Source organism: Balaenoptera ricei, chromosome 8, assembly GCF_028023285.1.
Source record: "Balaenoptera ricei isolate mBalRic1 chromosome 8, mBalRic1.hap2, whole genome shotgun sequence".
In the NCBI taxonomy this organism is placed as follows: Eukaryota; Metazoa; Chordata; class Mammalia; order Artiodactyla; family Balaenopteridae; genus Balaenoptera; species Balaenoptera ricei.
In genome coordinates, this window is record NC_082646.1 from 96963201 (window position 1) to 96991198 (window position 27998).

Consider the following 27998-nt stretch of genomic DNA (forward strand, 5'->3'; position numbering starts at 1 on the left):
ACAATGTGGAATTTAAGGCAGGAAGCATTACTACAGATAAAGACAATTCATAATGATAAAGTGGTCAGTCCACCAGGATATTGAAAATTGTAAATCTATATGGAACCAATAACATAGTTTCACATTATATAGACAAGCATTAAACATTGACATGTAAAAGGAGAAATAGGTGAATCCACAACCAAAATAGACTTTAACATACCTCTTAATAGGTGATAGAACTAAGCAGACAAAAAATTAACATATAGAAGATCTTACTAATAAACTTGACATAATTGATATTTATATAATGCCACATTCAACTGTAATGATATTCTTATTTTTAAAATGCATATGGAACATTTACCATATTGATCATAAGCTGAATCATAAATTAAACCTCAATTAAATATTAAACCACTGAAGCAATTTAGAGTTTACTTTCTGACCATGGTGGAATTAACCTGGAAAAAAAATCAGAAAAAAAAAAAAGGATAGAAAATTCCCAATGATTTTGGTGAGATTATACTACACCTCTGAATGACTCAGGGTTCAGTGAAGAAAGCAAAATTAGAAAATATTTTGAAATGAATGACAATAAAGATTTGGCATATCAAAACTTATGGGATGCAACTAAAGCAATGCTTGAGGGAAGTTTATAGCCCTAAATGGATATGTTAGTTTTAAAAAAAATGACTGAAACTTAGTGATCTGTGCTTCTACCTCAAAAAGCTAAGAAAAGAACAAAATTACACTGAGATATTTCCTGCCCATATCATTGGCAAAAATTCAGAAGTTTGATAGGATACCCTTGGTGAGACCATGGGAAAACTGGCAGTGTCATACACTGCTGGTAGAAATATAAAATGGAATAACCTCTATGGAGAGAAAATTGACAATATCTAGCAAAATTATACATTCTTTTACCCATCCAGCCAGCAATCCTGCTTTTAGGAATCTTTCCTAAAAATACAATGGCAAAAAAAATTACCTGACAAAAATACCTGTGAATAAGGCTGTTGATTATAGCCTGATTTGTAATAGTAAACTAAAACAATCCAAATGCCCAGTAGTAGGGGGTTGATTGAATAAAAAGTCCCATGTGGCTGCTCATTGTGTGTGAACATCCACACAATGGAGACTTCTGAAGCTGTCAAAATGAATGAGGACCATCTCTATAAACTTATATGGAGTAATCTCCAGGATATAGCAAGTGAAAAAAAGAACAGTAGAAAAAAATTATGTCTTAGGTTACTATTTATCTCTTTTTAAAATAGCAACTTGTGGGGGGGGGGGTGGAATATATGTAGAGAGAAATAGAAAGATATTTTAAAATGAAAGACTAAATTTGAAAAAAAAATTTAAATGGTGTCCCATAGAAGGAAGACAGAAATAGGATAGAAAAGACACGGAATGAAGCTAGATTTCCTTGAATCTACATTCGTTTTTTGTTGTTGTTGTTTTTTGACTTTGGAACCAAATAAATATTTTGCATAATTAAAAAGAATTTTTAAATAAGAGAATTCCTAATTAAAAGTAAAATTAAATGAGCCTAACTTTGTATTCCATTGGTAGTACAACCACATCAAGAAGAAGAATTCCAAGTGACTTTAAAACACAGTTATTTGGCTGTACATCCCTAATGGAATTTACCCTAAGTACAAAAGAAAACCTTATACTGTTTTCGGTAATACTGTTGTATCAATAATATTGATGTTATTCTTTTGAGATTGTAGGTGTATGTATTGCAAAATAAATGAGTAATTTTGTTGGTGATGTTGAAAACTGGAATTTTGAGTATGGGTGAAAGGACATAGAGATGTGAGAATGATGATAAGTAAACGTCTCTAATCTTGAATTGGAAGTATTAGTAAGAATTCTTGAAATATTTTATTGATATATTTACACATCTCCTAGCTTTATTTTACTGAAAAGACTAGAATCTATGACTAGCCCAGTATTAGTAGGCACCCTTAGTACCCAGATTGTGGTCTTTAGATACTGTTTTCCACTTTAAAACAAAGTCTATAATAAAAGACAAAGAAAGGCATTATATAATGATAAAAGGATCAACACAAGAAGAGGATATAGCATTAATAAACATATGCACCTAATACAGGAGCACTTAAATATATAAAGCAAATATTAAAAGACCTAAAGGTTGACAATAATACAGTAATAGTAGGGGACTTTAATACCCCACTTACATCAGTGGACAAAATCATCCAGACAGAAAATCAATAAGGAAACAGTGGCCTTAAATGACATGTTAAACCACTTGGCCCTAATAGATATCTACAGGACGTTCCATCCAAAAACAGCAGAATACACATTCTTTTCAGGTAGATCACATGCTAGGCCACAAAACAACTCCCAGTAAATTTAAAAGGATAGAAATTACATCAAGCATCTTTTCCGACCACAACAGTATGAAACTAGAGATCAGTTACAAAAGAAAAATGGGAAAAACACAAATACGTGGAGACTAAACAACACGATACTTAAAAACCAATGCATCAATGAAAAAGTCAAAGAGGAAATCACAAAATACCTTGAGACAAATGAAAACAAAAAAACAACTTTCAAAATCTGTAGAGCATAGCAAAAACAGTTCTTTTTTTTTTTTTTCATTCATCCTACATTTATTGAGCACATACTAGATGCCAAGTGTTGGAAATATAACAGTAGATAAGAAAGCATAGTCAGGTTGCTATGGTGTCTCACTGAGCAAAAACAACTTGACCTCCAAGGAAGACCAGTAGAAATCTACCCCCACCATCTTCATCATCCTATAGGACACGATTATTTTTTTTTTCAATTTTGGGTCTCACAGAATAAAAGTAATTACTTAGATTACATAAACTTTCACAATTAATAAAGTGCTTTTAGACACAGCAGTCACATGATACAACAAATTAGGTATGGTTATGTCCCAATTTCATATATGAGAAAAGTTTAATTACTTCCCCAGCATCATTTAGCTTGTATGTAGGAGGACCAGGAATCCAATCCAGGTTTTGAAACTCCAAATACAATGCTATTTTTTTTTTTTTTTTTTTTTGTCTTTCCAGGAACCCACTTTTAATAAACCCAAATTTCAATCTTCTCTCCACTGTAAATGGGAATCTGTGGGTACATGACATCCTGTTCTTTTTTTTTTTTTTTTTTTTTTTTGTTAGCTTCTGCTTTATAACAAAGTGAATCAGTTATACATATACAATATGTTCCCATTTCTCTTCCCTCTTGCATCTCCCTCCCTCCCACCCTCCCCATCCCACCCCTCTAGGTGGTCACAAAGCACCGAGCTGATCTCTCTGTGCTATGCGGCTGCTTCCCACTAGCTATCTATTTTACATTTGGTAGTGTATATATGTCCATGACACTCTTCTCACTTCGTCCCAGCTTACCCTTCCCCCGCCCATGTCCTCAAGTCCATTCTATATGTCTGTGTCTTTATTCCTGCCCTGCCCCTAGGTTCTTCAGAACCTTTTTTTTTTTTTAGATTCCATATATATGTGTTAGCAGACGGTATTTGTTTTTCTCTTTCTGACTTACTTCACTCTGTATGACAGACTCTAGGTCCATCCACCTCACTACACATAACTCAATTTCGTTCCGTTTTATGGCTGAGTAATATTCCATTGTGTATATGTGCCACATCTTCTTTATCCATTCATCTGTCAATGGACACTTAGGTTGCTTCCATGTCCTGGCTGTTGTAAATAGAGCTGCAGTGAACATTGTGGTACATGACTCTTTTTGAATTATGGTTTTCTCAGGGTATATGCCCAGTAGTGGGATTGCTGGGTTGTATGATAATTATATTTTTAGTTTTTTAAGGAACCTCCATACTGTTCTCCATAGTGGCTGTATCAATTTACATTCCCACCAACAGTGCAAGAGGGTTCTCTTTTCTCCACACCCTCTCCAGCATTATTGTTTGTAGATTTTTTGATGATGGCCATTCTGACTGGTGTGAGATGATACCTCATTGTAGTCTTGATTTGCATTTCTCTAATGATTAGTGATGTTGAGCATCTTTTCATGTATTTGTTGGCCATCTGTATATCTTCTTTGGAGAAATGTCTATTTAGGTCTTCTGCCCATTTTTGGATTGAGTTGTTTGTTTTTGTGGTATTGAGCTGCATGAGCTGCTTGTATATCTTGGAGATTAATCCTTTGTCATTTGCTTTGTTTGCAAATATTTTCTCCCATTCTGAGGGTTGTCTTTTCATCTTATTTATGGTTTCCTTTGTTGTGCAAAAGCTTTTAAGTTTCATTAGGTCCCATTTGTTTATTTTTGTTTTTATTTCCCTTACTCTAGGAGGTGGGTCAAAAAGGATCTTGCTGTGATGTATGCCTTAGAGTGTTCTGCCTATGTTTTCCTCTAAGAGTTTTATAGTGTCTGGCCTTACATTTAGATCTTTAATCCATTTTGAGTTCATTTTTATATATGGTGGTAGGGTGTGTTCTAATTTCATTCTTTTACATGTAGCTGTCCAGTTTTCCCAGCACCACTTATTGAAGAGACTGTCTTTTCTCCGTTGTATATTTTTGCCTCCTTTGTCAAAGATAAGGTTACCATATGTGCGTGGGTTTATCTCTGGGCTTTCTATCCTGTTCCATTGATCTATATTTCTGTTTTTGTGCCAGTACCATACTGCCTTCATTACTGTAGCTTTGTAGTATAGTCTGAGGTCAGGGAGCATGATTCCTCCAGCTCCGTTTTCATTTCCTAAGATTGCTTTGGCTATTTGGGGTCTTTTCTGTCTCCATACAAATTGTAAAATTTCTTGTTCTAGTTCTGTGAAAAATGCCATTGGTAATTAGATAGGGATTGCATTGAACCTGTAGATTGCTTTGGGTAATATAGTCATTTTCACAATATTGATTCTTCTAATCCAGGAGCATGGTATATCTCTCCATCTGTTTATGTTATCTTTGATTTATTTCATCAGTGTTTTATAATTTTCTGAGTACAGTTCTTTTGCCTCTTTAGCTAGGTTTATTCCTAGGTGTTTTATTCTTTTTGTTGCGATGGTAAATGGGATTGTTTCCTTAATTTCTCCTGATCTTTCGTTGTTAGTGTATAGGAATGCAAGAGATTTCTGTGCATTAATTTTGTATCCTGCAACCTTACCAAATTCATTGATTAGTTCCAGTAGTTGTCTGGTGGCATCTTTAGGATTCTCTATGTATACTATCATGTCATCTGCAAAGAGTGACAGTTTTACTTCTTCTTTCCCAATTTGTATTCCTTTTATTTCTTTTTCTTCTCTGGTTGATGTGGCTAGTACTTCCAATACTGTGTTGAATAATAGTGACGAGAGTGGACATCCTTGTCTTGTTCCTGATCTTAGAGGAAATGCTTTCAGTTTTTCACCATTGAGAGTGGTGTTTCCTGTGGGTTTGTCATATATGGCTTTTATTATGTTGAGGTAGTTTCCCTCTGTGCCCACTTTCTGGAGAGTTTTTATCATAAATGGGTGTTGAATTTTGTCAAAAGCTTTTTCTGCATCTATTGAGATGATCATATGTTTTTTATTCTTCAGTTTGTTAATGTGGTGTATCACACTGATTGTTTTATGTATATTGAAGAATCCTTGCATCCCTGGGATAAATCCCACTTGATCATGGTGTATGATCCTTTTAATGTGTTGTTGGATTCCCTTTGCTAGTATTTTGTTGAGGATTTTTGCATCTATGTTCATCAGTGATATTGGTCTGTAGTTTTCTTTTTTTGTGATATCTTTGTCTGGTTTAGTGTCAGGGTGATGGTGGCCTCGTAGAACAAGTTTGGGAGTGTTCCTCCCTCTCCAATTTTTTGGAAGAGTTTAAGAAGGATAGATGTTAACTCTTCTCTAAATGTTTGATAGAATTCGCCTGTGAAGCCATCTGGTCCTGGACTTTTGTTTTTTGGAAGATTTTTTTTTTTTAACATCTTTCTTTGTTTCTATTTCATTTATTTCTGCTCTGCTCTTTATGATTTCTTTCCTTCTGCTAACTTTGGGTTTTCTTTGTTCTTTTTCTAGTTTCTTTAACTGTAAGGTTAGGTTGTTTATTTGAGATTTGTCTTGTTTCTTGAGGTAAGATTGTATTGCTGTAAACTTCCCTCTTAGAACTGATTTGCTGCATCCCACAGGTTTTGGATCCTGGTGTTTTCGTTGTCATTTGATTCTAGGTATTTTTTTATTTCCTCTTTGATTTCTTCAGTGATCTCTTGGTTATTTAGCAGTGCACTGTTTAGCCTCCATGTGTTTGTGTTTTTTACTGTTTTTTTCCTGTAATTGATTTCTAATCTCATAGCGTTGTGGTCAGAAGATGGTTGATATGATTTCAGTTTTCTTAAATTTTCCAAGGCTTGATTTGTTTTTTTATTTTTTTATATACATTTATTATTTTATTTATATTTATTTTTGGCTGCGTTGGGTCTTCGTTGCTGCGCACGGGCTTTCTCTAGTTGCAGCGAGCGGGGGCTACTCTTTGTTGCGGTGCGCGGGCTTCTCACTGCAGTGGCTTCTGTTGTTGCAGACCACGGGTCTCTAGGCACGTGGGCTTCAGTAATTGTGGCACACAGACTCAGTAGTTGTGGATCTCGGGCTCTAGAGCGCAGGCTCAGTAGTTGTGGTGCATGGGCTTAGTTGCTCCGCAGCATGTGGGATCTTCCCGGACCAGGTCTGGAACCCGTGTCCCCTGAATTGGCAGGCAGATTCTTAACCACTGTGCCACCAGGGAAGTCCTCCAAGGCTTGGTTTGTGACCCAAGATGTGATCTGTTCTGGAGAACGTTCCGTGTGCACTTGAGAAGAAAGTGTATTCTTCCACTTTGGGGTGGAATGTCCTAAAAATATCAATTAAGCCAATTTGGTCTATTGTGTCATTTAAAGCTTTTGTTTCCTTATTTATTTTCTGTCTGGATTATCTATTGGTGTAAGTGGGGTGTTAAAGTCCCCCACTATTATTGTGTTACTGTCGATTTCTCCTTTCATAGCTGTTAGCATTTGCCTTATGTATTGAGGTGCTCCTATGTTGGGTGCATAAATATTTATGATTGTTATGTTTTCTTCTTGGATTGATCCCTTGATCATTATGTAGTGTCCTTCCTTTTCTCTTGTAACTGTCTTTATTTTAAAGTCTATTTTATCTAATATGAGAATTGCTCCTCCAGCTTTCTTGTGATTTCCATTTGCATGGAATATCTATTTCCATCCCCTCACTTTCATTCTGTATGTGTCCCTAGGTCTGAAGTGGGTTTCTTATAGACAGCATATATAAGGGTCTTGTTTTTGTATCCATTCAGCCAGTCTTTGTCTTTTGGTTGGAGCATTTAATCCATTTACCTTCAAGGTGATTATTGATATGTATGTTCCTATTACCATTTTCTTAATTGATTTCAGTTTGTTTTTATGGGTCTTTTTCTTCTCTTGTGTTTCCCACTTAGAGAAGTTCCTTTAGCATTTGTTGTAAAGCTGGTCTGGTGGTGCTGAATTCTCATAGCTTTTGCTTGTCTGTAAAGCTTTTGATTTCTCCATCGAATCTGAATGATATCCTTGCAGGGTAGAGTAATCTTGATTGTAGCTTTTTCCCTTACATCATTTTTTTTTTTTTTTTCCTCCTTACATCATTTTAAATTTGTCCTGCCACTCCCTTCTGGCTTGCAGAGTTTCTGCTGAAAGATCAGCTGTTTGCCTTATGGGAATTCCCTTTTATATTATTTGTTGCTTTTCCCTTGCTGCTTTTAATATTTTTTCTTTGTATGTAATTTTTGATAGTTTGATTAATATGTGTCTCGGCATATTTCTCTTTGGGTTTATCCTGTATGGGACTGTCTGTGCTTTCTGGACTTGATTGACTATTTCCTTTCACATGTTAGGGAAGTTTTTGACTATAATCTCTTCAAATATTTTCTCAGACCCTTTCTTTTTCTTTTCTTCTTCTCGGACCCCTATAATTTGAATGTTGGTGCATTTAATATTGTCCCAGAGGTCTCTGAGACTGTCCTCAATTCTTTTCATTCTTTTTTCTTTATTCTGCTCCCTTGCAGTTATTTCCACCATTTTATCTTCCAGGTCACTTATCCGTTCTTCTGCCTCAGTTATTCTATTGATTCCTTCAAGACTGTTTTTAATTTCAGTTGTGTTGTTCATCACTGTTTGTTTGCTCTTTAGTTCTTCTCGGTCCTTGTTAAATGTTTCTTGTATTTTCTCCATTCTGTTTTCAAAATTTTGGATCATCTTTACTGTCATTACTCTGAATTCTTTTTCAGGTAGATTGACTATTTCATCTTCATTTATTTGGTCTTCTAGGTTTTTACCTTACTCATTCATCTGTAACATATTATTTTGTTGTTTCTTTTTTTTTGATCGGTGGTGCTGTATTCCTGTCTTACTGGTTGTTTGTCCTGAGGCGTCCAGCACTGGAGTTTGCAAGCAGTTGGATTGAGCCTGGTCCTGGTGCCGAGGACCTCCGGGAGGCCTCACTTCAATTAATATTCCCTGGGGTCTGAGGTTCTCTGTTAGTCCAGCAGTTTGGAGTCAGAGCTCCCACTATGGGAGCTCGGGCCCGACCTCCAGTCTGGGAACCAAGATCCCACAAGCCGGGTAGTGAGGCAAAAAAAGAAAAAAAGGAGCAGTACAATAACAAAGAATAAAAAACAAAATAAAATTAGAAAGATAGAAAATATATTAGGAAAAATAAAAATATAAATGAATCAACAACAAGGTAAAACAGAACCCCAAGAGGAAAAAAGAAAAGCCTTGTCTATGGTGGCCAGAGTTTAGGCAGAGGTGGAACTTAGGCAGGGGCTGGGTTTAGGGTGGGGCGGGACCTATGCAGGGGAGGGGTGCAGGTGATGTTTGAGTGTGGGGCAGGGCCTGGTTCAGGACCCGCACCTGGTTCAGGACCCTCGCAGGCAGAAAAGGCCTTGGGGGCAGGCCCTAAGTGTGTGTGGGGGGGGGGGGGGCGACATACAAGCATGGGGCGGAGCCTCTGCTTAGGACCTGCCCAGAAGCAGAGAGGCAGCACGTCCAAAGGGGGGCCTCTGGAGTATGGAGTTCCAGAGTTTGCCGGTAAGTCCCTGGGTGAGGGTGTATGGGTGGGGTTTAGGCCCAGCGCGGTTGGAGGGGGTCTCCCAGTATAGTGGTAGGGCCCTGGGTGTAGGGGTGGGGCTTGGGCTCTGCGTGGCAGGAGGGAGGCTCCAGGGGCAGAGGATCAGGCCCCAGAGCCCAACAGGCTCTCCGGTGCCTAAGTGGACAGGGAAAGTGCTGGCCACATTCCCTTCCATTCCTCTGTGCTCCCCTCTTCCCCCATGGTCTCCCCCAGGGTCTCCCCCATCACTGCTGGACCCCTAACCGTGGGTAGGTCCCACTGGGTGTAGGAACTCCTCCCCTCCCCCAGCCGCCCCCCAGGGGTGCCAGTCCCATAGATCCAGCCTTTACTTTTGCTCCCCCTTCCCTCCCTCCCACTCCCTCAGGACCTGCGTGGCTGGAGGGGGCCTAGGTGGGCAGAAGATCAGACCTGGATCTCAGCAGGCTCCCGGGGGCCCAAGTGGGCAGGGGAAACCTGGCCACTCTCCCTTCTGATTCTCTGTCCTCCCAGTGGTCCCCCAGTTTCCCCTTTCGGGTGTAGGATCCCTTCCCCTCCCCCAGCCGCCCCTCAGGGGCGCCAGTCCTGTCCCACCTCCACTTCTCCTCCCCCCTCCCTCCCCCACACCCCACTTTCTACCCGGTCACTGGGGGCTCCACCCGTCCCTTTAGGTGTCCGTGGTCCCCCACCGGTGCCTGGTAGGTGCCCTAGTTGTGCGGAGATGCAAGTCCCTCATCCTCCTAGTCCGCCATCTTGACTCTGCCTCCTTTCCAGACTTTAGGCTTGATTTATTTATTTAATTCGAGTGTCCTTCCTTGACTGTTCCCATATGGAATGGATCTTGATCTTATATATCCTTGCCAAAACCTTTGTGCAGTTTACCACGGAGTAAAGGGTTGAAGGGTTGACCTCTATACTACAATTTTTAAAAATGACCTTCTAAATCCTTCTAGGAAACAAGAAGATGGTAATAAACATGTATCCTTCCTTTCTAAATGAACAGTACTTTAGGATAAATAAATAATTGATGAGAAAAGTCTCTTTATAGGAGTATTCCAACTAGTAAACTAGGAATGATCATTGCAGCCCCTAATTAATTTATGGCAGTGATTACCACTGGCTGCTAACATCACAAATAGAGAGACAGTATGTATGTACTCTTGGAAGTTCACACTACCACCTATGAAATAGTTTTGCTCCCACTCCTCCCCAAAAAAGTCAATCCTGAATCCAGTCAAGCCTCTAACTACCAACTTACGGGAAATACAGGGGACAAAGGAACATGTCAGATGGTTCCATGAGGATGCAATAAGCAGAGTCCAGTCAGTGTGGAACTACAGGATAAATACCCTATATTTCTTGTACAGAAATAAATTTTAAAAATTAGGTGGTGGACTCCAGAGATCAAAAGAGACTGAAGGAATACATTAGCCATTTGCAATGTATGAACTTTATTTAGATTATGATTAAAACTGTAAAAGCAAAGCAAAGTTTTATAAGACAGTTGGGGGAAATAGGCACACCAGATGAATACTTGATGGTATTAAAGAATAATTTTCAATATTTTAGGCCAAATTTTTTCAAGTTTATCTTTTAAACATGAGGTTGTATCTTTTAGAGGTAACACTGAAAAACTTACTGGTGAAATTTTATAAAGTCTGGAATTTGCTTCAGATTAGCATGGATGAGGGTTTAGATGAAATAGGATTGGCCATGAGTTGTTGATAAATGTTGAATCTAGGTGATGAACACATGGAGTTCATTATACTGTTCCCTTTATTTGTATATGTATTTGAAATTTTTCATTATAAAGTACCTAAGAGATGTAATCACAAAAGTGAGCAAAGAAATGACATAGAAAATGAATAGGTAAATTTTTTTAATTGATACATCTTAAACTAAAAATATATTTGTTTAAGTAATTAAGTCAAATACCCCATGGATGAGTTAGATAGATTCAGACACAGTTAAATAATAAGTGAATTGCAAGCTTTGTGTAAAAAATTACCTGGAGTATTATAGAGACAAGGAGGTAAAGGAATCAACAGATTCAGGAAGTACCATGTATCCCAAGCTGGGTAAATAGAAAGAAATCCATGCCAAGATACATTATAACAAAGACAAAGATATCTTAAAAGCATCTGTTTCAGTTAGGGTACTGTCAGGAAAACAAAAACAACATTAGGTATTTCAGAAGAGCACATTGAATTTACAGAATCGATTACAGGCTTACCTTGTTTTATTGTGCTTCGCTTTATTGCGCTTGGCAGATGCTGCATATTTTGCAAATTGAAGGTTTGCAGCAACCCTGTCTTGAGCAAGTCTATTGGTGCCATTTTTCCAGCAGCATTTGCTCACTTCGTCTCTTTGTGTCACATTTTGGTAATTCTCACAATATTTCGAACTTTTTCATTATTATTATTTGTGTTATGGTGATTCTGTAGCCAGTGATCTTTGACGTTACTACTGCCACTCAAGACTCAGGTGATTGTTAGCATTTTTTAGCAAGAAAGTATTTTTAATTAAGATATGTACATTGTTTTATAGACATAATGCTATTGCACACTTGACAGACTACAGTATAGTGTAAACATAACTTTTATATGCACTGGGAAACCAAAAAGTTCGTGTGACTCACTTTATTGCAATATTCCCTTTATTGTGGTAGTCTGTAACTGAACCTGCAGTATCTCTGAGGCATGACAGTACATTGTGGTGGAGGGCTGAAAAAGAAAAAAGGAAACACTTAGGTAAACCAGAGATACTAATTGTAGGGAACGAGAAGGTAAGCATTTGAGATTTTCAAAATCTAGAGTCCACGAGAGAGAGCTCTGAACGAGCTAGACTTCCTGCTTCTGAGGAGGGAGCATGGGCTGGCTGCTGGGTCTGGGAGTGCTGGAAGAAGCTGGAGACCAGAGTGCTGACCACAAAGTGCTGTTGCCAGAATGACAGTGACAGGAGCAGCATGCAAACTGGCAGAAAAAGTCCCTTTCCCTCTTACCTTCCAATCCCCTAGCACATATGTTTGCAGAACCTAACAAGAAGCCAGCTAGCAAAGGAGAAATGTGGTTTGCAGAGTTCCAGCCACAGTATCACAAAGCAGATTATAGAATTTTGGATTTGCATCTGAGAGAAAATAGCTTAAGAAATATGACAGCACCCATTCATTCATTTATTGATTCATTCAACAAATACGTAGCAAAGTATTGTGCCAGATACTTTTCAGGTGCTTGGCATAAATCAGTGAAGAAAAATTTAGACCTAGATCTCTGCCCTCATGGGGACAGAAAGGACAGATTACCTATAGAGAAGAGATGACTCAAATGACAGCCTGTTTCTCATAGCAGCTATCTAAGCCAGATGACAGTTTTGGAAGGATACTGGGCCCGCTAGAATTGTGCACCCTACAAGGAGGGAAGAATAAAGGCACTTAAAGATAAAGAACTGGAAAAAGTTTACCAAGAGCCCCACCCTAAAGGAACTTTTCTATATGATAGCTAGAGAAGGATTGTCTGAGACAAAGGAAGATTTACTAAGCAAATAAAATTATACAGGTATACAAACCCAAACAAACACTGTCTGTAGAAAACAATTTGTGGGTGTTTTAATTTTTTATTTATTTATTGTTAATTTTTTATTTTTTTTAACATCTTTATTGGAGTGTAATTGCTTTAGAATGGTGTGTCTGCTTTATAACAAAGTGAATCAGCTATACATATATTCCCATATCTCTTCCCTCTTGCATCTCCCTCCCACCCTCCCTATCCCCCCCCCCCCCGAGGTGGTCACAAAGCACCGAGCTGATCTCCCTGTGCTATGCAGCTGCTTCCCACTAGCTATCTATTTTACATTTGGTAGTGTATATATGTCCATGACACTCTTCTCACTTCGTCCCAGCTTACCCTTCCCCCGCCCATGTCCTCAAGTCCATTCTATATGTCTGTGTCTTTATTCCTGCCCTGCCCCTAGGTTCTTCAGAACCTTTTTTTTTTTTTTGGATTCCATATATATGTGTTAGCAGACGGTATTTGTTTTTCTCTTTCTGACTTACTTCACTCTGTATGACAGACTCTAGGTCCATCCACCTCACTACAAATAACTCAATTTCGTTTCCTTTTATGCCTGAGTAATATTCCATTGTATGTATGTGCCACATCTTCTTTATCCATTCATCTGTCGATGGACACTTAGGTTGCTTCCATGTCCTGGCTGTTGTAAATAGAGCTGCAGTGAACATTGTGGTACATGACTCTTTTTGAATTATGGTTTTCTCAGGGTATATGCCCAGTAGTGGGATTGCTGGGTCGTATGATAGTTCTATTTTTAGCTTTTTAAGGAACCTCCATACTGTTCTCCATAGTGGCTGTATCAATTTACATTCCCACCAACAGTGCAAGAGGGTTCTCTTTTCTCCACACCCTCTCCAGCATTATTGTTTGTAGATTTTTTGATGATGGCCATTCTGACTGGTGTGAGATGATACGTCATTGTAGTTTTGATTTGCATTTCTCTAATGATTAGTGATGTTGAGCATCCTTTCATGTGTTTCTTGTCAATCTTTACATCTTCTTTGGAGAAATGTCTATTTAGGTCTTCTGCCCATTTTTGGATTGGGTTGTTTGTCTTTTTGATATTGAGCTGCATGAGCTGCTTGTAAACTTTGGAGATTAATCCTTTGTCAGTTACTTCATTTGCAAATATTTTCTCCCATTCTGAGGGTTGTCTTTTTGTCTTGTTTATGGTTTCCTTCGCTGTGCAAAAGCTTTTAAGCTTCATTAGGTCCCATTTGTTTATTTTTGTTTTTATTTCCATTTCTCTAGGAGGTGGGTCAAAAAAGATCTTGCTGTGATGTACGTCATAGAGTGTTCTGCCTATGTTTTCCTCTAGTGTCTGGCCTTACATTTAGGTCTTTAATCCATTTTGAGTTTATTTTTGTGTATGGTGTTAAGAAGTGTTCTAATTTCACTTTTTTACATGTAGCTGTCTGGTTTTCCCAGAACCACTTATTGAAGAGACTGTCTTTTCTCCATTGTATATTCTTGCCTCCTTTATCAAATATAAGGTGACCATATGTGTGTGGGTTTATCTCTGGGCTTTCTATCCTGTTCCATTGATCTGTATTTCTGTTTTTGTGCCAGTACCATACTCTCTTGATTACTGTAGCTTTGTAGTATAGTCTGAAGTCCGGGAGCCTGATTCCTCCAGCTCTGTTTTTCTTTCTCAAGATTGCTTTGGCTATTCGGGGTCTTTTGTGTTTCCTTACAAATGGTGAAATTTTTTGTTCTAGTTCTGGGAAAAATGCCATTGATAGTTTGATAGGGATTGCATTGAATCTGTAGATTGCTTTGGGTAGTATAGTCATTTTCACAATGTTGATTCTTCCAATCCAAGAACATGGTATAGCTCGCCATCTGTTGGTATCATCTTTAATTTCTTTCATCAGTGTCTTGTAGTTTTCTGCATACAAGTCTTTTGTCCCCTTAGGTAGGTTTATTCCTAGGTATTTTATTCTTTTTGTTGCAATGGTAAATGGGAGTGTTTCCTTAATTTCTCTTTCAGATTTTTCATCATTAGTGTATAGGAATGCAAGAGATTTCTCTGCATTAATTTTGTATCCTGCTACTTTACCAAATTCATTGATTAGCTCTGGTAGCTTTCTGGTAGCATCTTTAGGATTCTCTATGTATAGTATCATGTCATCTGCAAACAGTGACACTTTTACTTCTTTTCCGATTTGGATTCCTTTTATTTCTTTTTCTTCTCTCATTGCTGTGGCTAAAACTTCCAAAACTGTGTTGAATAATAGTGGTGAGAGTGGACAACCTTGTCTTGTTCCTGATCTTAGAGGAAATGGTTTCCGTTTTTCACCATTGAGAACAATGTTGGCTGTGGGTTTGTCATATATGGCCTTTATTATGTTGAGGTAAGTTCCCTCTATGCCTACTTTCTGGAGGGTTTTTATCATAAAGGGGTGTTGAATTTTGTCAAAAGCTTTTTCTGCATCTATTGAGATGATCATATGGTTTCTATTCTTCAGTTTGTTAATATGGTGTATCACATTGATTGATTTGCGTATATTGAAGAATCCTTGCATTCCTGGGATAAACCCCACTTGATCATGGTGTATGATCCTTTTAATGTGCTGCTGGATTCTGTTTGCTAGTATTTTATTGAGGATTTTTGCATCTATGTTCATCAGTGATATTGGCCTGTAGTTTTCTTTCTTTGTGACATCTTTGTCTGGTTTTGGTATCAGGGTGATGGTGGCCTCGTAGAATGAGTTGGGGAGTGTTCCTCCCTCTGCTATATTTTGGAAGAGTTTGAGAAGGATAGTTGTTAGCTCTTCTCTAAGTGTTTGATAGAATTTGCCTGTGAAGCCATCTGGTCCTAGGCTTTTGTTTGTTGGAAGAGTTTTAATCACAGTCTTAATTTCAGTGCTTGTGATTGGTCTGTTTATATTTTCTATTTCTTTCTGGTTCAGTCTCGGAAGTGGCTAAACTGAAATACTGGAGAAATGTATATTTGAGAGTGGGATGATCAGAGTTAAGGTATTCAAAGGCCCTTTTAGTGTTCAGGAGGAGTGAGTTAATATATTACTTGGACTTTGTTAAGTTAAATATTAAGTAGAAATTTAAGGGTAACCTTTAAAAGAAATGTGCAACTCCCAAACCTCTGAGGGTAAAATAATGAAGTAAGAACAGGAGGACCAAAAAAAAAAATCAATCCAAGAAATGGCAAAAAAAGGAAAAAAAGCATTCAAGAATCCGGATAAAAAGAAACCAAGAAATATGATAAACAGTCTTTAAAAAAATCTGTAATATAACAGTCACAATAATGTCAAATTGGAAATTTTTTAAAGGAGCTACATGTTTTTAAGAGTCATACCGAAAGCATAATAGAAATGTTAATGGGAAAATACTAATCAAAAAGAAATATACTATCAAAAGGAAGTAGCTATAGTTATATTAATTACCTGGAAATATGTATTTCAAAGCAGAAAAAATTATTAGGGTCAGAGAGAATGACCACATAATGATAAAAGCTTTAATTCACCAGAAAAACAATATATACTGCTTCTAACCTTATACATAAGCAACAAAAATAACCTCAAAATATATAAAGCAGAAAATGATTGATTTAATGAGAGAAATTGACAAACCAGCACACACACCTTTCTCTACTGTTGATAAGCCATTCAGTCTGTCTGAATTTATATTCATAAGTATATTAGTCTGTGATTTTCTTGTAATATTTTGTCTAGTTTTGGTATCAGGATGATAATGACTGTGTGTAATGAGTTGGAAAGTGTTCCCTACCCTTATTTTTCTGGAAAAGATTGTAGAGGATTGGTATTATATCTTCCTTAAATGTTTGATAGAAAATTCACCATTGAAGCCATCTGAACAGGGAGTTTTCTTTGTGAGAGATTTTTAACTATAAACTCAATTTCTTTAATGAGAGTATTCAAATTGTCTGTCTTCTTGAGTGAGCTTTGTTAGTTGTGTCTTTAATTTGTCTGGTTTATCTAAGTCATTGAATTTATTGACATAAAGTTGTTCATAATAGTCCCTTATCATTCCATTAATATCTGTAGGATTTGTAGTAATGTACCTTTCTTAATTCTTATCTTGGGACTTTGTATCTTTTCTCTTTTTTCCCCCGGTCACATTGACTAATAAAAGTTTATCAGTTTTTATTGAGCTTCCCAAAGAATGAGTTTTTGGATCTATTGATTTTTCTCTATTGTTTTTCTGTTTTCTCTTTCATTGATGTCTGCTCTTATCTTTGTTATCTCCTGTATTCTGCTTGCCTAGGATTTAATTTGACAAGTCTTTTGTTTGTTTTTTTTTAGTTTCTCAGTATGGAACTTTAGGTTACTAATTTGATCCCTTGCTTTTCTAATGTAGGGGTTTAGTGCTAAAAGTTCCCTCTAAATTCTGTGCCAGCTGCATATCACAAGTTTTATTTGTCATATTTTTATTTTCATTCCGTTTAAAATGGTTTATAATTTTCCTTCTAATCTCCTCTTTGACCCATAAATTATTTAGAAGTGTGTTATGTGGTTTCTAACTATTGGGTATTTTCCAGATGTCTTGCTTTAATTGATTTCTAATTTAATTATACTGTGGTAAATCCGTATACTTTGTATGATTTGAATTATTTTAAACTTATTCAGACTTGTTTTATGCCCCAGAATATGATCTGTCTTGATAAATGTTCCTTAAGCACCAGAAAAGAATGCATCTTCTGCTGTTGTTAGACTGTTCTAGAAATGTCATTTAAGTCAAGTTGGTTGATAATACTCTTTATATATTCTTTATATTTACTGATTTTTTTTGTCTACTTTTATCAGTTATTGAGAGGTATGTTGAAATCTACAGCTGTAATTTTGAATTTTTTTGTATCTTATTTTAGTTCTATCAGTTTTTGATTTGTGTATTTTTGGGTTCTGTTATTAGGTGCAGAAATCAGTGAAGTAGAAAACAAAGACAGAATGGAGATCAACACTCCAAAAATTGTTTCTTTGAAATGACTAATAAAATTAACCTCTGGCAAAATTAAGAAAAAAGAAAGCACAAATAACCAATATTGGGGTAAAAGTGGAAACAAAACTACAGCTATATCAGACTAAAGAGATAAGGATACAGTTAACAATTTTATGCCAATAAATTTGAAAATAGGTAAAGAACACAAATTTCTAGAAAAAAATTATTTTATCCAAACTGATGTGGGTCTTATAACTCTCAAATAGCTTGAAGCAGTAGGTTTAAAAAAAATCTCACCAAGAATAAAACAAACTGTTAATTTTGCAGGTGAATTCTACCAAACTTTTGAAAAATACACCATCAGGTTCTTCTGGACTATAGAAAAAGGAACAACTTCCCAATTAATTCCTAGAGACTAGTGTAACCCTGAAAACAAAACTAGACAAAGACCTTATGAGAAAGAAAAATTATAGGTTCATCTCACTCACAAACATAGGTATCAAAACCATAATAAAATATTAACAGACTGAACATATATGCATGCCTTTGGATTCAGTCTGTTAACATTTTATATATATATATAAAAGATGCACCTTGACCAGTTGGGTTTATCCCAGAAATACCAATCTAAACAGTCTAACTTTAGGAAAATCTTAAATTTCATCAACCAAATTAAAGGAGAAAAATTATGAAATCATTTTAATAGATTGCATCTGATAAAATTCAGTACATTCATGATACAAAGCTAATGCAAATTAAGAATAGACAAGGATTTCCTTAATCTGATGAGAAGAATCAACAAAACATCTTCATCAAAGATAACTGTTAATGGGGGAAATATTTAAAATAATTCTTTGCAATCAGGAAAAAGAATGCCCACCACTACCACTTCTTTTCAGCATTGTACTAAAAGTCCTAACAAATATAGTAAATCAAGAAAAAGAAAGTAATGGCATAAGTATTAGGAGGAAAAAAAATGTTATTCAGAAATGATGTGATTATCTACATAGCAAACCTAAAAGGATCTACAGACAAATATTTAGAAATAACAATGTTTTTATCAATGTGGCTGCCTGTAAAGTCAATAAATAAAAATAAGTTGCATTTCTGTACAGCAGCAATAAATATTAGAAAACATAATTTTTAACATGTATTTACTTTGTTACAAAAATATAAAGTTCCCAGTACTAAATCTAACAAAAAAGTCATGAGACTTAGGTGCAAATAGTGATAAAACTTTATTGAAAGACATTTTAAAAGACCTAAATAAACAGAAAGATATGTAATGTTCATGGATAAGAAGACACACACCATAAACATGTCAGTTTTCCCCAATTTGATTTATAGAGTCAGTCCTATTGTAATCAAAATAACAACAGGGTTTTTTATGGCACTTAGAAAGCAGATCTTTACATTAATATGGAAGGGTAAAACAGACAACACTCTTGAAAAGAAGAATAGGTTGTGAGAATTGCCTTTTATGAAAAATTACAAAACAAGACATTATGCCATTTGCTCAAGAAATAAGCAAAAATAATGAGGGGGACTAAATAGGAAGCCCAGAAAGTCTGTAGTGTACACAGAGCTGTGGAAGATCAACGGGGGGAGACGGGGGACTATTCAGAAAGCTTGCTGGGGCAATTAGTTAATGTCAGTCCTCACCTCACATCATACACAAAAAATGAACTCCATGTGAATTAAGGACTCAAGTATCAAAAATACTTTAAAAATTAAAATAAACTGTGGGAGATGATCTCTCTGGCCTTGAAGTACAAAAAGATTTCTTAAAGAAGATATATAAGCACAAGCTAGAGAAGAGAATGTTATTAAGTTCAACTACATTAAAGGTTAAAATTTTTTAATTAAAGACATTTTTTAAATTAAAGAAGCCAGAGTGAGAGAAAATTCATTTAACACATTTAACCTACAAGGATTAATATGCAGAGCATGTAAATAAAGTGATGAGAAAGATAAATAATAAAATAGAAAAATGTATAAAAGATACTAACAGACATTTCACAGAAAAAAGATATGTATGACCAATAAACACAAGAAACAATTCTCAATCTCACTAACAATCAGGAAATGCAAATAAAGGCTACAGTAAGATACTGTTTTATCCCCACTGATAATACCAAGAGTTAGAAAGGATATAAAGCAAGAGGCACTTTTAAACATTGCTGATAGCACTGAAACTTGTCATAGCACCTTTAGGAAGCAATTTGGCTTTCTCTTGTTACGTTGGACATTTGCACATCCTCTGACCCAGCAGTTCCACTCCTAGGTACCTAGACTAGAGAACCTCTTTGTACATCTATTGGCAACGGGAAGCTAACTTAAAAACAGGAAATAACTCAAACCCTCCCATTTACAGAAAATGTATAAATACGTTATAGTATATTCACTTCATGGATATTTAATTGTGCAGCAAGGAAATTGAATGAACTGAAACTACATACAGCAAAATGGATGAAGCTTAGAAGGCTAAATAAAAACACCAAGTCCCAGAAGGCTCCATCACCATGTTTATAATGCACAGGAAGAAGTAAACTAAGTAGTGTATTGTTGGAGCAAATATGTGTGTGTGTAAGTGATAGAACGGTGTTTAAAAAGAGCAATGGAATAATAAACACAACACTTGGGATAGCATGTGCCTCTGGAGAAAAGACAAGAGGATGGCATAGTGTAAGAACATACAGGAGAAGCAGGTTCATTCTTTAGTAGGGTAGCGGTTTCTGGAATATTCATTATTTTATGCTTTACTGTGTACATGTATATTTTATATAATTACATATTTGTTGTGTGTGTATATATATAAATATGTTCTTCAGTATGTGTCAGATATTGGCATTAAAGAAAGGTAATTTTATTTTCTTAAAAAAAGAATCCTTTTGGGAAGCCAGTCAGAAGAATCAAGTCATAAAGAAGGAGGAACACATCAGGCTAGCTTCAGATTTCTGTGCAGCACCCATTCAAACCAAGAGGCAATGGAGCAGTACCAGCAAATTATTCAAGGAAAGAAAGAATGAGCCATGGTTTTATATCCAGCCAGCTGTGCTTCAGGCATAAAACCTATAGACAGAAAGTTTTGAACTTATACGATTGTATTTGTTTGCTAGGGGTGCCATAACAAAATACTATAGATGGGGTGGCTTAAACAATAGAAATTTATTTTCTCACAGTTCTGGAGGCTACAAGTCGGGGATCCAGGTGCCGGCAGGGTTGTTTTCCTCCGAGGCCTTGCTCCTTGGTTTGCAGTTGGCCACCCTGTTGGCACCTCTCGCCGTCATCCCTCCGCACACAAGACCCTGATTTATCTCTTCCTCTTCTATAAATCCTTCACATAAATCCAGTTATATTAGATTAGGGCCCCACAATAATGGCCTCATTTTAACTTAATCAGCTCTTTAAAGACTTTATTTCTAAATAGTTACGTTCTGAGGAACTAGAGACTGGAGACTTCAACATATGAATTTGGGGGGACACAGTTCAGCCCATAACAACAATCTCAGAGAGTAATTTTCCCATCAGCCCTTCTTAAGAAAACTACTAGAAGATAAACTTCAGCCAACCAGGAGATGACTAGGGAAGCCACACAAAAGTAATGTCAGTGATCAAGGACTATATTTAACTGTAGAACCAATACAAAAACAAAGGCAGGAAATTGGGTGATAGAACAGAATATAAATGCTATGTGCCCCGACAATGAAAAATGATAAAATTACCAAAAAAATAGACTGGAAGACAGAAAGAAGATAGGAAGCAGGGTACGTTTTCTGATGCCTCATCTGTAATGGCTGGGAGTTAGAGACCGCCCATCAGAATGAAATAGACAGGAAAATGCAAAATTAAACCTAAATTAACCCAACATTAGACCTAAATTAAGTACTAAAGTTTTGTATATGATAAAGGTAGCATCACAGTGGGGGAGAGAGGAATTACTCATTAACTATTATTGAGACAACTTAGTAGCCATCTGGAAAAAAATTAAATTGGAGCCATATCTTTTACAGCAAGTTAAATTTTAAGTGGATCAAAGGTTTAAATGTGAAAAATGAAACTACAAATGTTCTGGGGAAAAAAACATGGTAAAAATTCTTGATAACCTTGGAGTAAACAAGACCTTCCTAACTGAAAATCCAGAAGCCATCAGAAATAGATTAATGAACTGAACTATGTAGACATTAAAACCTTTATATCACACAAAGCACCGTAAGTCCAAAGGCAGACTTGAGAAGCCTGGGGGAATGTATCTGTAATTCATATACAGGCAAGGGACTAATCTCCCTTATACCTAAAGAGCTTTCTCATATAGATAAGCTAAAGACCTCACAGAAAAATTAACAATATAAGAACAGGTCGTTCACAGAAAAGAAATACAAAAGGCTGTCAAACATGAAAGGATGGTCAGCTCCATTCATAAGAAGGGAAATGCAGATTTAAACCGCATTTTCACCTATCAAAGATCCCAGAGTTTAATAACAGACTCCTTGGTGAGGCCATAAAGAAACAGGGACATGTGTATATTTCTGGTGGGATATTAAATTGCTACAGTCCTATGGAAGGCAGTGTGGTGATTTCTATCAAACTAACATGTATATCCCCTTGATATAGCATGTCCACACTGGAAATGTATCCTACAGATACGCTGCAGAGACGCAAAATTACACCTATACAAAGTCATGTTTGCAGCATTGTTTTTAATAGTGAAGAATTGGGGGAGAGAGGAATATTCATTAATAAGGACCTAGTTAAATAAATAATGGTACTTCCAAACAATGAAATACTATGCAGCTGATAACAAAGGAATGAAGAGGCTTTCTACACACTGATGCAGAAAGATCTCTAAGGTGTACTGTTTAGTGAAAAAAGCAAAGTGCAGATGAATGTTATCTCTTATATAAGTAATAGGCTTATAAAAGCAGGAGTGAGAGATAAGTCTGTATTCATATTTGCTTATATAAAGCATAAAGAAATCCTAGAAGGTTACATAAGAAACTAAAAATAGTGTTTACTTGTATATAATAGTGACAAGGATGGCAGGGAGGTTTTTCTTTGTATAACTTTATATAATTTCTGGGTTTTGAAACGTGAATGAATTACCTGTTCAAAAAGATAAGTAAATTTAAATATAAAAGAACATGGGCATGAAATATAGTTCTGCTACTTAGTAATTGAGTGGATTTGGACAAGATATTTAACCTCTCTGGATCATAGTTTTCTTATCTATAAAAAGGCTGTAATATTAGAATCAAGCTTATAGGGTTGTTATTAGGATTAATAAGAGGATGAACATAAGTGTATAGCAGACCACCAGGACCAGGTAAGTACTCAGTTAAATGGTCATTAACTTGTGTTACTTGTGTTACTGTTCTTAATCTTGGTGGTAAATTAGGGTGTTATTTAAGAAACATCAGCCTTAGCTGACCATTCCTTTGTAGAATCAGACGTCCTGGGTCCTTTCCAGCATGGCAGCCCTCTATTGGAGAGTGAAAGGCCAAGGAAAGAAGGCAATTGACTGCCTACGCCAGGCCCTGCACTATGCTCCACACCAAATGAAGGTGAGTGGGACTCAGAGGTGTGAATTTCCATCCCTCAGTCCTTTCCTTTGCCCAGTGGTTTATTCTGAGGTTTCAACAACCTTCCACATGCTCAGCCTATAAGAAAATGGCAAAAGGCTAAGATAGGGTGGAAAAACTTATGACCCCACTTGTGCCACCACAAGCCTGTGAATTACACCCACTATTGTGCGTTCCCTACCTCAGCAAGATGGAACATCAGGGAAGGGCTTCAAGATCACTGTAAAACATTATATCAGGAGCAGGCATTGCCGAGTTCTGAATGCAGCTCTGCCTCTCACTAGGTTTGTGATCTTAGGCAAATTCTTAAACCTCTGTGACCTTATTAATGACATGCACTCTGTGGGTGTCCAGCAAGGACAAAGATGGGTCATTTTTTCTGTTTCTTCTGTATCTCCTATAGAAGAACCCAGTGATACAGAACAGTGCAATATAGATAGCAGTTGCTCAGGTAACACATTTAAAGGGAATAAATATTTGTGATATTAATAAATATTTGTGATAATAATACTGCTACTTATTCAACCCATCATTCTGTGCTCTGTACTGCTAGGCGATAGGGAAGGGCGAAGACTCTGGATCAGGGGTCAGGGAACTTTTTCTGTAAAGGGCTAGGTGGTACAAATTTAGGGTCTGAGGCCAGACAGGCTCTGTTGCAGCCACTCAGTTCTGCCATGATAGAGTGAAAACAGCCACAGAAATACCGAAGGGAATGGGAATGGTGTGGTCCAATAAAAAGTTACAAAAGCAGGCAGCAGGCTGGACGTGGCCTGTGGGCCACAGCTTGCCAGCCCCTGCCTCAGGCAGCGCGGCGGTCCTTGCAGAAAACCCCTTGGCTCTGTGACGGCATGCCCCAGAGTGTGGGCTGTGCAGAGCGTCGGGCCACCAACTTCCCTTACCAAGCTGCAGCGCGACCAGGAGCTTGCACCAGGATGGAAGCCAACAACCGCACTCAGCAGGTTTTTACGCAGCTGACATGTTTGTTTGTTTGTTGAGGCAAGTCTCACTCAGCGAAAGAAGCACTGCTTGGATAGGCTGGTGCGCGCCCCTCCCGTCACAGACCCGTAGCAGACGGCAGCCTCCTGCGCCGAGTTGCACGACTCTGCCATTCACCAGGAAACGCTGACCACATTACTTAAGATCACCAGAGCCGAGAATGAAAGCTCTTCCCTTCTCGCGTTCTCCTTCCTCCCCCAGGACGTGCCCCTCATTAGCCTGGCCAACATCCTGCACAACGCCAAGCTCTGGAACGATGCCGTCATCGTGGCCACCATGGCAGTGGAGATCGCGCCACACTTTGCTGTGAACCACTTCACGCTGGGCAACGTCTACGTGGCGATGGTGAGGTTGGCCTGTGAGCGGAGCAAACCAGCTCTGCCGCCTTCTCTCGGGCACATCTTCTTTGATTTCAAACCCTCTTTGACTGTGTCAGTGTCCTCCAGTTTCCTGTAAGTTTTGCGTCTAAAATTGTTAGCTTTCCACCAAAGGTATATTTTATAGGTAAGGGGTTTGTGAGTTTTTTAAATAATACAGGAAATTCATCCACGTGTTTACAACTATGTAGTTCCTCACCTTGAGTTTTTAACAGTTATAGAGTCAGATTTACCTGCAGTTTTCTAGAGACGTCACCTGTTCCAGGAAACCTTACCTAACCCTCCACGTGGACGGACACACTCTCGTGCTTTCTTACTGCAAGGTTGGGCTAGGTCCCTACGGTTGCACTCATGATGCCCTGTGCAGATTTCTCTTGTACTTTCACCTTGTTTTATAATTTTTGTTTCAAGTATTAGTCTCTCCCCCTAGACCAGGAGCTCCTTAGGAAAGAGACTCCTCTTCATCTCCCTGTTCCTAGCACTTCACAGGGTTTGGCCCATAGTAGGTGCTCACCAAAGCTTTGATGAATGATGGAATGCCACTAGTTTCATAGGATACCATTTACAGATAAAATGGCAAAGCCATCTTGTTCAGAACAAGGACCAATTTCAGAACTTAAAGTCCCAGGGGTCCCCCAGAAGCTGTCATAGCCGAACTTAACAAGAATTGTGCCATCCACTTTCATCCAAAGCTTGGGGTCCCACATGGGGCTCTTCCCACGGTACTCTCAGTAAAGGTTAATAGAATGAGCAGCTTCGGGCTCTAAGTTTTATGTGTTATCCATGACTTCAAAGGCAGGAAATATAATTTTGGCCAGGTAGGTCTTGCTGAATGTGCAGATTTCCCTCTCTGCTTCTTAAAATTGAAGAATCTATCTTCATCCCCAGTAAATGCAAAATTTGCTTCTGTGAATGAGAAATTCTGCCTCTCATTTGGCCAGAAGGAGCCACTTAAGCAGTAGATTTGGGCTCTTCTTTGAGAGTATTAGTCTAAGTAAAAGATTAACGCCTTCACTATGGCAGTGATCATTTCCAAACCGTGTTCGTATTTTCAAGTGTTGGGGAGAATAAGAAACTCTTTCAGAATTTACAAGTCTAATTGAGATACCTGACATGACTTCCATCTTTCCAGTTAACAGTAGAAAATTCAGGCAGATGCAAAATAAGCTTTTGCCAGACATAGTTCTAGAGGTTTCTGCACGGACTAAAGGAAGGGATTCCATAAAGCGCCTAGCACTGTGCCTGGCACACAGCAGGTACTCAGTAATGTTGGTTCTTACTGTCGCTACCACAATTACTCCTATTGTTGGGCCAAACCTCTGTAAACTTGATCTCCCCTTTCCCTCCAGTTCTTGGGCTCTGCCATAATTTTCTTTGTTATCTCATACCTTGGGGATGGAGGTAGTTGTTTCCTCCAGACCTCAGAGTTTTCCTCAGAGATTTAGATCCACTAAGAAAATACTGCAGGATTGTCACTACCACAGATGTGCTTTTCAAAGAAAAAGAAGTCACCATATATATTTAGTCTGGTGGTAGTACCCCTCTCACTTTTGTCCCTCTGCCCCTCACAGGAAGAGTTTGAAAAAGCACTGGTGTGGTACGAATCTACACTGAAGCTGCAGCCCGAGTTTGTCCCGGCCAAGAACCGAATCCAGACCATCCAGTGTCACTTAATTCTGAAGAAGGGCCGGCGCTCTCCTTAGCTCACTCCTCCCTTCTCTCCTGTCTCTCTTTTCTCATGCTCTTCAAAAAAGGAATAAGAAACCAATCATTGTCAGTATCTACTTTTAATGATGTGTGTGACAGTAACTGAGTAAGACATATAACAGGACTTTTACATATGTGGGAATTGGTTTGTTTTGGTTTTTAAGTTCCTTCTTTCCCCCAGCCAACCTCAGAAACATAAATTTCTTAAAAGGAAAATGCAGCCTAAAGATACCATGTAAATACTGAGCCAAGACATTTCTGGAGCTGTGCTCTGTCTCCAAAACCTCGATGCCTTTAGGGCTTTTCTCAGTGGTCCAGCCAGCCTCCTCCACTTCGGCGGAGGGCGAAACCGCATCGCACATTCTCTGCTTCCCGTCGTAGCCTCTGTTGTCAGTGGAAATGCAGAAGCCCATCTGGTGTCAGTCAGTGAGAAGCAATGTTCCGCGCTCTCCCCACTAGATCTCCATGCTGCCCCCAGCCTTGTCCGTTCCATGCTGCTCCGATCCCAACTCTCACAGGTAGTTTGCGGGGGAGGAAGGGGAAATGATTGATTTTAAAAACAAAATATTTACAACAAAAACTCTTAGGATCACCTGACCTTTGTGATGTTATTTATGTTGGGGAGGGAGGGGGGCTGAGAAGGGGAAATCAGCAGTGTACAACATCGATATCATTTGTACTTTAATTACAAATCACAAGGAAACCAATAAGTTGAAATCCTATATAACAGGTTTATATATATAGAATATGTATATTTGAAGCCCTCTACAGACTGAGTCTGTGTTTTACTAATTCTTTGTTCACTGTGTTACCCCTCTTGGAACGAGGCATGAGTGTCAGCTCCCTCTCTCTGAGGCCTTCAGACTTAGCCCCTCAGGAGAGCGATGAGCCAAGGTTGAGTGTTCGTACAATGCTTATACCTCTGGTCCAAGGAGAGTCAGAAACTCCGGGCATTTGGGAGTCTTCAAGGGCACATACTGAGGACAAAAATAAAAGTTGTTTATGAGAATAGGTCTGTGGTGTGGTTCTTCTTTATAGAACCAGGCTCATTTGGACAGCTCTGAAGCCTAACTATAACTCTGGGTCAGATCTTCTCAAGTCCTAGGTTGTCTTTATCTTTCTTTCTTTCCACCACAGCAAGGTGAGGGGAGAAACAATCCATCACTAGGTTTTATGGTTGATGAACTTTATTAACATGATACATTTGACCAGGAAAGATGCACAGTCAGCAGATGTTCAGAGTTGATAATTGACCTTCCTGGGAAAGGAAGAATAATCTAAACCACAAAGTCAGCCCTCTGGTGAGCACTGATCCTAAAGTTCGTCGAAGTAAGCTTCGTGGAGCTTTGGTGAGAGTTGTACCAGTGTGACACTGAGCATTCCCTTTGGAACAGGACTCCACTGAACACAGGGTTTCCTAGAACATTATCAGACACCAGTCATCTCAAATACTGGGTCACTAAACCTGGAGCATTTGGTTCTAGCAGAGACTGTAATTTCTTAGAAGCAGGTGAGCAATCAGACATGCCTGTCAACTCTCCTTCTGTCTTTCATGCAGCTAGAGTCCAGCTAACTTCAAACAGTTTTATATCAGATGTATTTTGAGAAGCAGCTCATTCACTGCTGGATAAAGTGAACCTCTTTTCACTCAGGATCCTTGTGTGTGTCTGAGTGTATTCCCTGCTTCCCCACCTCTCCACAATGTTGCATTTAGTTTTTCCTGAAACTTGCAACCGTTGTTTGTGATTTTGTTTTGCTTTTTTTAAAAATTTACATACAATGAAATTCATT

General features: G+C 38.0%; 1 protein-coding gene across 1 annotated transcript in view; it reads left to right on the forward strand.

Moving 5' to 3' along the window:
* Positions 1–27216, forward strand: part of TTC17 (tetratricopeptide repeat domain 17) — a 140737-nt gene extending 113521 nt beyond the window's left edge. The window contains exons 23-25 of the mRNA XM_059931412.1: positions 22990–23109; positions 24325–24468; positions 26072–27216. Of these exons, the coding sequence (XP_059787395.1) occupies positions 22990–23109; positions 24325–24468; positions 26072–26203 (396 nt within the window). The 3' untranslated portion in view covers positions 26204–27216. The remainder of the gene's footprint in view (positions 1–22989; positions 23110–24324; positions 24469–26071) is intronic.
* Positions 27217–27998: the final 782 nt, after the last annotated feature.